Genomic DNA, 11798 nt, shown 5'->3' with positions numbered 1-11798 from the left:
TTCCCTCTTTAAGGAAGTTATCTCTCTATGGATTTTCTCTGAAGATGTTTTAACTGGTGAGCTGTGATTTCAACACTTTGCAACAGTTTCCCAGACTGATTGAGCAGTAGAGTCTCGTTCTCTTCCTGAGTGTGTTTGCTGAAGTTGGTACTGTGGTCCCGCTGAACAGTTTTCAATCCTCAGTACTGTAATCTAAATTCATCTCCTGTTCTCTGTCTTTCTTTTGTTCCTTAAGATATTTCTTGAAGTATGGAGAACCCCTACTCCCCTTCTAGTGCTGGAGGAAAAGTATCATATTAATCTTTGGGAATGCAGATTTCTGTTCCTAGTTTTCTAGTGTTTGAAACTGACTTTGTTAACATGGTTGTTTTTTGGGACAGAATTTATGATTGATGTATTTGTCCATTAATTCCTGGGGTTTTTTTTGGTTTTTTTATTCTTTTGATGAAACAGAGTAAAATAACATGTAAATACATCCACAAAATTCAATAATACCAAGAGCAAGATCCTTCACATGGGTCAGGGTGATCCCAAGCACAAGTACAGGCTGGGGGATGAAGGGATTGAGAGCAGCCCTGCAGAGAAGGACATGTGGGTGTTTGTGGGTGAGAAGCTCAACACAACCTGACAATGCACACTGGCAGCCCAGAAAGCAAACTGTGTACTGAGCAGCATCAAAGCAGTATGGGCAGCAGGTCCAGGGAGGTGATTGGCCCCCTCTGCTCTGGTGAGACCCCACCTGAGGTGTTGTGTCCAGCTCCAGGGCCCCAAAGAGAGGAAGGACATTGATCTGCTGTAATGAGTCCACAGGACACCACAACAACTACCTCAGGGCTGGAGCACCTCTGCTGTATGAAGGCTGAGAGAGCTGGGGTTGTTCAGCCTGGAGAAGAAAAGGCTCCAGGGAGACCTTACAGAAGCCTTATGGATCTTAAGGGACCTACAAGAGAGCTGGAGAGCAACTTCGTATAAGGGCAGGTAGAGATAGGACAAAGGGTAATGGCTTTAAACTGCAAGAGAGCAGGTTTAGATTAAATATTTGGAAGAAATTCTTTACTGTGAGGGTTGTGAGGCACTGGAACAGGTTGCCCAGAGAAGATGTGGATGTCCCATCCCTGGCAGTGTCCAAGGCCAGGATGGATGAGGCCCTAAGCAACCTGGTCTAATGGGAGGTGTCCCTGTCCATGGCAGAGGTTTGGAACTAGATGGTCTTTAAGGCTGCTTACAACCCAAACCATTCTCTGATTCTGTGTGAACAAAACAATGTTTTTAACTTTCATTTAATATTTGCACCAAACCTTTGAGTAGATCTAAACCCATCTGTATTACCCAGATCGGTTGCTGAATAGCCTCATTTTCTTCCTAAGAGATTGGGATTTTCTGAACTGTTGTCTTAAAGAACATTTTCTTTTCCATCTGTTCAATCATATTCACCATACTGGTCCCTTCACACACTTGGGCTCTGAGTTCATTTACTCTCTGCAGTCCAGGTGCTCCAACTGCATGTATGGATTCTGACAACTTAAAGGCCCACACAGCCTTTTTTTCTCACCCCATTGAGAGGCTTCTCAGTGATATAAACTTGCAAAGCAGTCACATATAAGATAAAAGTTCTTGTTGTTTTATCACTATTATTATTATTAGTGGTAGTAGTAGTATTATTAATATTATTATTATTGTTATTGCCATTCTCTTAATGCTGAAACCCCTGAAAGCACTGACAATTGACAAGGGAGATGTGAGTATTTATCTAAAATATACTTGTCTGTATCTCAAATACTTTTACAGCACAATTCTCCACAGTGCTGAATACCTGAAATCCCTGACCAGTTCACACTTATTCTGTCTCCATTCTGGATCATTCCAAGAACATCCCCAAAAGAGCACGATGGCCGTGTGACAAATGGTTTCCTCCAGAAAACATTCCCAAAGGCAACATGGACAAGACTGCACCATTTTATCTCACAACATCCAGCCCTTCAAATATTCCCTTTACCACATCCCTGAGCTCACACAACTCTTCTCCATGGAACAGGCACCACAGGGTCTTCAGCTTAAGGGACATGTTATTCCATACACATTGAGCAAACACCACAAATTAAGAGTGCTCTCCATGGCCAAAGGCTCATTAGCCCAGGCCCAGAGCAAAACTCTCAAGCCTTAATACATTTTTTTTTCTCTCCCATGCACTAAAGTGGATGCCACAAAAGCCAAATGACCACCACAAAAAAAAATTGTTTCAAGTAATGAAAATTCCCAAAGCCACTGACTGTAATGAAAATACAGTCTATATTTGACTTAATTTTCAAATGCACTCTGGTACCTAATGCAGAGGTGGGAGAGCACCACACTTCTCTACAAATACATCTGGAGGCCCTCCAGCTGCTGCTGGTGTGATACTTCTCACCACAGTACTCCTCTACAAATATTTAGTACTCTGCTGGACCAGGTTTCATCTTTCAAGAAGTAGAAGTACCTGTCATCTGATGATGGATGGTGGCTCTTGTCTCAGCAAAATCTGTGTGTTCTCTGCCTCTGTTCATGAAGAAAAGCAGGCACAGAAGGAAAAGCAGAAGATGTGGTTGACAGAGAAAACACTGACAATGTGAACATGCATTAGCCTATTGAAAGACGAGCTCCTCAGTCAAAAGGGAATCATACCTTGTAAGAGGGAGCTGGTATACTTAAAGAAGGCTCTTTGATTTCCAGAATACACCCACTCAATGCCTTTTTTTCTTTTTTCATTTCATTCATGAAATTAAACCGTGAGAGTAAGGGAATAAGGTAAGAACAATATTAGTTACAGTTCTCTCTCCTTCCTGCTATTACTTCGTTTTGTTGGAGAAGAGATTAGGGGGAGGAATAGGGGTCTGCAATAAAAAGGAAGAGAAAGGAAAATTACGACACACAGGACATTGAAAATTAAGGTACCTGTATATCCAGCAAGGAGAAAAAAGGAGTATGTGAAGTATATTATACACAGAAGAAATCCCAGCAATGGAATTTGCCAGGAACTAGATGAAGGTGGTAAAATCATTAATAATGAATAAAGCCATATTCAATAAATATGTCTTTCCTTGATTTGGAAAAAGCAGGAAAACAGCAGTATCATATCGGGCAGCCAAAGCCTTTTTCAGTCCATTAGTAACCAAATAGGATGTTAAATATCTACTTGTGATAAAAACCTGTAATTCATCAGGCCCAGATAACTTGCACCTGAGGAGTCTCAAATAGTTGGTGGAGGAAATTCTTTCTTCCACATGTTAATTTTTAATAGGTCTTGAAATAATACAGGAATTCCAGAAGACTGGAAAAAGACTGATGTTTCACTAGTATTCAGCAAGGACGAACATGATGACCTTGGTAAATACAAGCCAGTGAACCTAACTTCAGACTGGAGAGGAGGTGAGAGAGGGAGCAAAATAATAGAATATGGGATTCAACTGATAAAGAATGAAAGGACAGGAAGTAATTAATGCCAGTCAGCATGGTTTTATGGAAAATAGGTCTTGTCAGACAAACCTGATTAGATTACAAATTTGTTTAAAAAGGTAACTGCCTCAGTGTGATATACTGAGAAATTTGTAAGGCATTTGATTTAATTTTGCAAAACATTCTGATTTTAAAAAAAAATATTGTACAGCCTGGGTGAAATACCCCCTAGCAGAACAATGCTTTTATTAAACAGCAAATATCAAAAATGTTTTATCTCTGGGAAGTCATCACTGAATATAGATATTTTTAGTGTGGCTGGGAAAGGGTCAGTTTTAGGCATGGCATTTGAGCACTTTTGTAGCTGAGTTAAATATAAATTACTCTTGGTTGTACTGATAATGCAGTCTTTGCAAAAACAAATAAAAAAGTAACCAATATGTACACAGATGTGATGTTACATCTTTACACAGCATTGGTGTGGCTACTGAAATACTTCACAGTTTCAGTGATCGTATGTTTCACAATGCCAAAAAAACACCCAGAGATTTATAGAATAGCTGCAAAACTCATTGTTAGAACTGAAGAAAATGTCTTACCGTGAGAACTTTAGAGAATATGGAGAGATTGCTTGATTACAGTGAGTAGTAAATACCTCCATCAGCAGAAAAGCAGCTCATATACTTTCCTTTTTCAGCACCCCCAGTGTGCTTAGAAAAAAGAGTTAGGCAGTCTTAGGGCCCAGGTCACCCTGAAGGGTTTCTGTTTCCACATCAGTAGCAGGATAGGTTAAATACAGCCTGGTGGCAATGGGGTGTCCCTCATGTCAGGAGGGGGGCCTGACCTACTACACACGGCAACACTCGTGTAGGTCGTCTGCATCTGTGAAGGCTCCAAGGTTTTTCCCTTGCTTGTAATCCCTCTCCAAGTAAAAGGGCAGATAAAATGACCCTGGATAACTCAGAAAGTGTCCTGGCCAATTATCCTAGGGAGCCTCAAGGAGTTATCAGAGGATCAAAGACCCTTCTCTAGTCTTCAACTCAGAAAAGTTGCAGCTAGACAACAAAAGGAGAGGCAGCGGAAGAATGTGACAACTTAATGATGTTACAGCAGCACTGGGTAAGATCCTCAACTTGAGCAAGCAGGTGCCACTCCTTCAAAGTCAGTGGAGAAATGCTAATTTACACCAATGGAGGATCTGACATAATATGTTTTTTATTTGCTTGAGTCCTGCCGTGGCTCCATAAGCAAAGGTTAATGCAGGTCTGCCAGGGGCAGGCTGGAGTTAACACAGAAAGGCAGTTGTGAGGTTGCTGATTCTGATAAAAGCAAATTGTGAACTGCAAGCATCTGAGTGTTGAGTGTCACATTCACACCTAACTGCTGCCCTTGCCTGTTCCCCACAGTCATCCAGCTCTGTCATCATGATATGTTCCTGAAACCACATTTGTGCTGCTGTCACTTTTTGTCTTTGGAAATTTGTGTACAGGCTTTCTATAATGACATATTAAAAATGCCTGTAAACTTCAAATGAGTGGATTACAATATGTTTAACCCAGGCAAATCACTTCCATATATTAGGCAGAAACTTGAGTCTTTACTTCTAGTCTGCACTTGCAGTAGGGATGTTAATACTGATAAGGTTATAGGAGGCACCTGATAGGTGAGGGCAGTGAGGAGTTCGTTCCTTTCGTGAAAAAAATTAAAAAACGGGAACCTCTTTCTAGATCTCTGTGTCTTTCATGTCACAATATTTCTAAAGAGAAGAGTCAGACATCTCCATAGGGTTGCCCATCTTCTCCACTTCCACCAGTCCTCTTTGACTGGGAACAAAGTTCTGACTATCAACAGAACCATGACATCTCTAGAGTATTTTTGTCTGTGTTTCAGTAGTGGGCAATGTCAACACTGTCAACATGTCAACAATTAGTGGCACAGATGTAGAAGATAACATGAGGACAGATTTTGAATGTCACACCCAGGCCCCTCCAGGGCTGGGAGCTGGGAGCACATCTGCCTAGAGACGCATCGGTGAGACAAGATCCTTGCAGCCCCCACTGAGTTCTGAACCCACTGCCATCCCTGCACTCCCTCCCACCTTACAGGTTATTTCCTAAAAGAGATTAATTGCACTTTTCTTCTTTGAAAGGCAGGATTTCCCAGCTCATGCTGAGTTTTTACATTCACACTTAATCTCTGGTTCACAATGAATAATGCACTCACCTGATGAAAAGGTGCAAATCTGAACCCAAACTACCCATAACTTGAAAAAATACCAGAAACAGCTGCCTAGCTACAGCATGACAGAATTTAGGACATGCCATGAAATCTACCCACAAAACCTATTAAACCAGCTTATGCTGAGTTTTTTGGTACTTACACTGCACTGTGGGATGTACTTCCAGCTGCCCCTGTTATGAGAACCTGTACTGGTGAGCTGAAAGCAGCTGATGGTACCAAAAGGTTCAGGGGAAAAAAAGAAAAATAAACCACAAAAAAACCCCAAGAAAAAACAAAGGATAAAAAAGACAAGGTTACTACACCAGATCTCTCTGGAAATAATTGCATTAAATATAGAAAAGGTTATATACCGTTCCCTTTGTCCTTTCCTCATAGGCTGCTGGCCTATGATTGTTTCTTGTACCTACCCTGTAGCTGATTTTATTGTTTATTCCTAGCTCCCCCTCCAGTTTGCTCGGGGCCCTGTGTCTTAGCGAGTGACTCCCTGCTCCCTTTCCAAGTTCAGAACCTTTCTGGCTAAAGTCTGCGGTGACACGTAACACAAAAAGACAGCTCTGGGCACAGGGCATGCAGCCGTTCCTGGAGAGTGCAGGCTGCGGTTCGGCAGTACCGTTTCTGGAAGATTAAGTGATTAAGCCTAACTAAAAGTGACTAACAGGGATGGATCTTTCCCTGTCAAACACACAAGGTTTTCCGAAGAGTGGCTCCAAGGTTGTGAGTGAAGGTGAACAGCTCTGCTTCTAAAGACTCCTTAATTTTAAGAAATTCAAAGAGCCGGCAGGACACTTTGTTCTGTGACTTTCTTAAACCTATACCCTACTTCACATCCCTTTCATGAGCCATCATCTTTCTTATTTAAAGCAGACATGACGGAAGTTTAAAAAAGACAGAAGAGATGAGAAGTACGAGTCTCTGCAGATATAAAGTATAATTTAGCAAAGTATTTTATCACCCAGTCCTGCCAGGTCCTCAACACGTTCTGCAGACACGGACTCCTCCACTCATCTTGTGAACCGTGGGGAGAGGGAGCACTCCAGTCTTTCTGTTTGCAGAAAGCTCCCTGGTGTTGACTTTTCATACAGCTTTTGCATGCATATTTATATGGCTAAAGCCTTGAGAGTCTTCATGAATTGATTACTGTGTTTTGCAATAAACCATTATTTATTTAAGCATTCATATTGATTCATAAAACCCAAGTTCAGATCTTCTGATGAACATGGTATGAAAACACAGATAAAATAGGAAGATACAAAAGAATATGTTTTATTTACAGGTTTTGTATAAATACAGAAAACGGGATAGGATAAATAACCAAGTAATCACCAAACTGTTTTCATTAATAACTTATCAAACTAGTTTTATTTTTGAAAGCATCCAAAAGAAGCTAAAAGCTATGCAGGCAGCTGGTTGAATTTCTCCTGGAGGGTTTGAATGGGACTGTAGGCCGGTGCTGAATTTCACTCTTGTGAATAAATCCATGCGTTATCTTTTGGAAAGCAATATTTTTCAGTGTGGAATAAAGCCTATTTAGTAAATTATTATTTTTGTTTTTAAAACTAAATGACTCTTTATTAAAAAAGAGACCTACTGAAATTTGAATTTTCCTCATTACCTGAGGCATAATCAAATTGTCAGCTGTTTTACAAGGGTGGTAATGTGGAACAGAAGTGTGATAACATTTGCCATCATTCCAGCTGGTTCCCCCCAAAAGACACCTTCTCATAACCTTCTCATCAGTGAACCCACACCATCTTAGAGAAGCATAAGTTACTGCTTAGAAGTGATCTGATAGTGAACATCACAGAATCATTAAGGTTGGGAAAGACCTCCAAAATCATCAATATGAGTTGTTAGATGTGTTCTATTTGGAAACAGCATCATTTGAAACACAAATTAAATGCTGATTTCTGGAAAAAAACCAAAAACGTATGAATTTGTCACTAATTTCACACTGTCAGTGCGACCAGGATTTTGCTACAGGAGTAGATCATGCTGTTTTCAGATTTCAGAGGTAAATACTCAACCATTTCATTTTACTCATGTAGAGAGAAAAAAAGCTGAGAATATTTCGAAAGTTTATAATGCTATAACAAGATACAGCAGCCAAAGAGACAGCTGGGCATTTTAAAGGTGAAAATAAAGTACATATGTTTACCAGGGGTTTCTTTGCAAAACCACTTATTAGGAACATTTTAAAATTGAGACTAGTTATTTCTTAGAAGTTTTACTCTACTTTGAGCAGGACTTAGTTCAAGGAATTTGCTAGCTTGTGCAGTGTAAGAAGTCAGAGTAGATGGGCTTAGGAGCTGTGACTCTATTTGTCTAACTATAATGGATCTATAAATTAATCAAACTGGATTGACCATAAGGGCAGTTTCCCAGTTAATGTTAATTAATTCTTAAATAAAATACATTATCAATCGCTATTTTTAAATATATTTAGATATAGAATAGTTTGTAATTAAGAGTCCAGACCTTTGAGCTTGACATTCTCAATCTACAGTGAACTGGGATGTAAACGGCAGTTCTCACACACTAGATGAGGCACTTGGTTAGATCCTGCTCTTATTACTTTAATTGGATACCTTAATTCCATCCCTGCAGCTCTACAGTTGGTCATGATCAACATCCAGCTCAGTTGTTGAGGGTGATAGCATACTTTTCAAGGACTGGACCTATTTTTCATTGCTCAGTCTTTCCTTGTGAAAACAGTGATGTTTTAACTAACTCAAGTAACGCTGGTCCAGAAAGATACATTACTTTTGCAGTGGATCCACTAATTTCAACATTTTACGATGGATGAGAATATCAGAGAAGTAAAAGATATGCAACTGGATATAAATTAGTTATGTGGAATAGCATATTGTTAGGGCCCTGAGGGTACAACCACGCCTTAATCTTCCTGACTAGCTTCCCTGTGGACTCCCACCCACCTTGTCTCCTGTTGCTCCTGGGACCTGGCAGGTCCCATTCCGGTTATCTATCTATGCCACATTCCGGTTATCTCTCTATCCAGGAGGCCACAACACCTGAGCTCGCTGTGACCTGAATTGCAAACCTGCTCAGGACTGAGGTGCCTTGATCTGGGAGGCCTTGCTGCTCCTCTCAGTGGCACTTTAACACCCCGGTGTGAAATAAATTTCAGATTACCCCACAACTTTTCATATTACCCCCATTAACTGTTCTACTACCGCAGTCAGTATATTCCTTGCTCACTCTGTTCCTCTAGAGTTCCAAAGGAGAAGCTTGCATGGATAACAAGCAGCTGCTGTGAAGATATTTAAAAGCTATTCCCTGAGATAACTATGATCTTCACAATATTACTGCACAGCAATGGAGCATGGAAGTATTTCTTGGTCCTTTGGCAGACAGAAATCTTCCGAATGTGATAAAACAAAACCAGCCACTTTCTCTGGCACAAGAAAATTTGTGGTTAGGCACGTAAGTTAAAAAAACAAACAACCAACCCTGAAAACCAAAAACAACAGCTCAACACAAATCTTAGAGGCTGGAGAAGGCCACTGGTGTGAAGGAGGAGAGCAAAATCACCTCAGTTGTACCTTTCTTCAAGTGAATACGCGTCGCTTCCCTGACTTCCCTGGGAACCGTATTAGGTGTCAATATTAAGGAGGGGGCTGTGAGGCCAGCGGGAGAGCCCCTTCCCGGATGCCCTCGCTGCCCGGGAGATCCGGCTGGGCCCGGGGGATGCTTCCACCGCACACAGCTCGGCGGGGACAGCGTGCCGGCGGCCCGGGCAGGGCTCGGGGCCGGGGCGGCGGGGAGGCCTCGGGGGGCGGCGGCGGCCCCCGGTGCGCAGCCGCCGGCGGGGCCCGCACCGCCCGGAGGAGGCGCTTCCCGCGGCGGGCGGGCGGCAGCGGCCCCGGGCGCCCGGGTGCGGGCGTGCGCGGCCGGGAGCGCAGCGCTGCCAGCCCGCCCGGCACCCCTGCCCTGCCCTGCCCGCGGCCGGGATGCGCTCGGAGGCGGCGCAGCAGCTGGGCGGCCTGGAGAGGTTCGCCAGCGCCGGCAAGGGCCGGGGGCTGCGGGCGCGGCGGCGCTTCGCCGTGGGGGAGCTGCTGTTCAGCTGCCCGGCCTATGTCGCCGTGCTGACCGTCAGCGAGCGCGGCGGCCACTGCGACGGCTGCTTCGCCAGGTAGGGCCCGGGCGGCGCCCGGGGGCCGCGGCTTCTGCGGGGCGGCGGCAGAACTTTCCCCCTCCTCGGCTCGTGGTGCTGCGGCAGCGTGGAAGTGTAAACTCAGAGCTGGTGCTCCGTGCTCAGCAGCTCAGGAAAGAGAAAGGAAAAGGAAAAAAAAACCAAACCAAAAGCCAACAACAAAAAACGTTCTGCTCTCCCCGTGTCCTGGCGGTCACGTAGACACGTGCGTAACCATCCTCTCGCAGCAAGTTTCATTGATCCGTCTAGTTTTGTGATAACTTCGTGCTCGCTGGTTTTAATGAAAGTTAGATAAGGGAGAAAGGGTCTGCAATCGCCTAATTCACACTTCACATTCCATAGAGCGGATAGAAAATCTATGAATGAAATGTATATATCACGGTTATGAAATACACAGAAAAATATCTGTATATTACCTCTGTCTGAAACCTTAGTCTGCAAATTACTTTTACTGGGGCGGAGCGCAGGCAATGCAAGAACTTGTTTGTTGCATGTCTGGGAGCATTGGGACTGGAGTGCTGCCTACTCCTGCTTGCTTCGGGATTCCTGGTGCTGGAGGGATGCGGGGGGCTCGAGTTTGCCAGGGCCTCTGCAGCTGCCTCCCCACCTGTGTGAAGGGGAGATACTCAAGTGTTTGATTCAAGCTTCTCAATATGAGTTGCTTCGGGGAAAAAAAAACCCCAAACGTATTAGGGTTAGCAAATTCAGCATGGATATGACACTCCGGCATGTCACACCACACCATATTTTTAGAAGGTGTAGTACTTTCATGACTTCTGACAGCTTACTGAAGAATTAAGTGCTTACCTGGTTATAACTCAGAGCAAATATTAAGAACTGCCTCAGTAGAGAAAAACAACTGTTGTAACTGTGCTATATTTATCCATTCATCCTTTTTCTTTTCTCATTACCTTACCTACTTATGACTTGTTCACTTGATTTGCATTTATGTAACATACGTATCTTATATGCTTCCTAGTGAAGCCGGTGAAGCGAGTCCTATCAATTTGAAGGGTACAGTTGAGGTGATTTTCCTCACCTCCTTTACACCTTTTCCCAGCCTCTAGGGTTGGCGTTGAAGTATTATGTTTGGTTTTAGGGGTTTTTTTGTACCTAACTGCAAATTTCCCCTTGCCAAAGAAGCTGTCTGGTTTTGTTTATCATATTCAGATTTGTCTGACAAAAGACCAGGGAATAATTCCATACTTCACTGATTGGAAGTAATACTGTAAGGATAATAGTTATCTCACAGAATAGCTTTTAGTTATCTTCAGGAGCAGCTGCTTGTTATCCATGCAAGCCTCTCCTTTGGAGCTCTGGAGGAGCACAGCGATCAAGGAACAAACTGACTGCAGCAGGAAAGCAGTTAGTGGGGTAATCTGAAACTTATTTCACACCAGGGTGATGAAGTGCCACTAAGAGGAACGATGTCTCGGTGATGTAAGGTGATCCGCCAGTGCTCAGACATGTGTTCTGTGTCTGTGACTGTTGCATTAGCACTGAACTAGCACGTACTAGATTCCGAACTGTGCTGGTTGAGCTTGCAGAGAGCCCTCGGAGAAGGGCTGTGGGCTCAACACCAGGCGTGGAAGGAAAACTTGGTGAAGTTGTCATGAAAACTTTCATGGTAACATGGGCAGAATGAGGCTGTAATATTGTATTTGCATGAGATAGTGGTTGTTACTTTAAATACGATGTTGTAATGTCAGCAAGAGGAGTCATGATGTTAGCTTGGCTTGCTCATGTTGCACCTTGTGTGCTTTGCAAATACAATCAGAGGATGCCAGACTTGTTGGGTTTTATTGGCTTCAAATGGCAGTGACCACCAAAATGTTCTACACTGTCACATCATATGAGGACACTCACCCTTGATCCCTTGATTTACTCCAGTGAGCTTACATCAGTTTAAGACAATTTTTTTTTTTTTTTTTTTTTTGCTACTTACACCAGGGAG

At 43.1% G+C, this 11798-nt stretch overlaps 1 protein-coding gene across 1 annotated transcript in view; it reads left to right on the top strand.

Moving 5' to 3' along the window:
* Positions 1-9608: 9608 nt before the first annotated feature.
* Positions 9609-11798, top strand: part of SMYD2 (SET and MYND domain containing 2) — a 28407-nt gene continuing 26217 nt past the window's right edge. The window contains exon 1 of the mRNA XM_005523338.3: positions 9609-9823. Coding sequence (XP_005523395.1) covers positions 9642-9823 — 182 coding nt within the window. The 5' untranslated portion in view covers positions 9609-9641. The remainder of the gene's footprint in view (positions 9824-11798) is intronic.

The sequence above is a fragment of the Pseudopodoces humilis genome, chromosome 3 (assembly GCF_049639895.1).
Source record: "Pseudopodoces humilis isolate 2021_Gansu_Grassland_sample_001 chromosome 3, ASM4963989v1, whole genome shotgun sequence".
Lineage (NCBI taxonomy): Eukaryota > Metazoa > Chordata > Aves > Passeriformes > Paridae > Pseudopodoces > Pseudopodoces humilis.
This window is presented reverse-complemented; position numbering and strand designations above follow the sequence as displayed.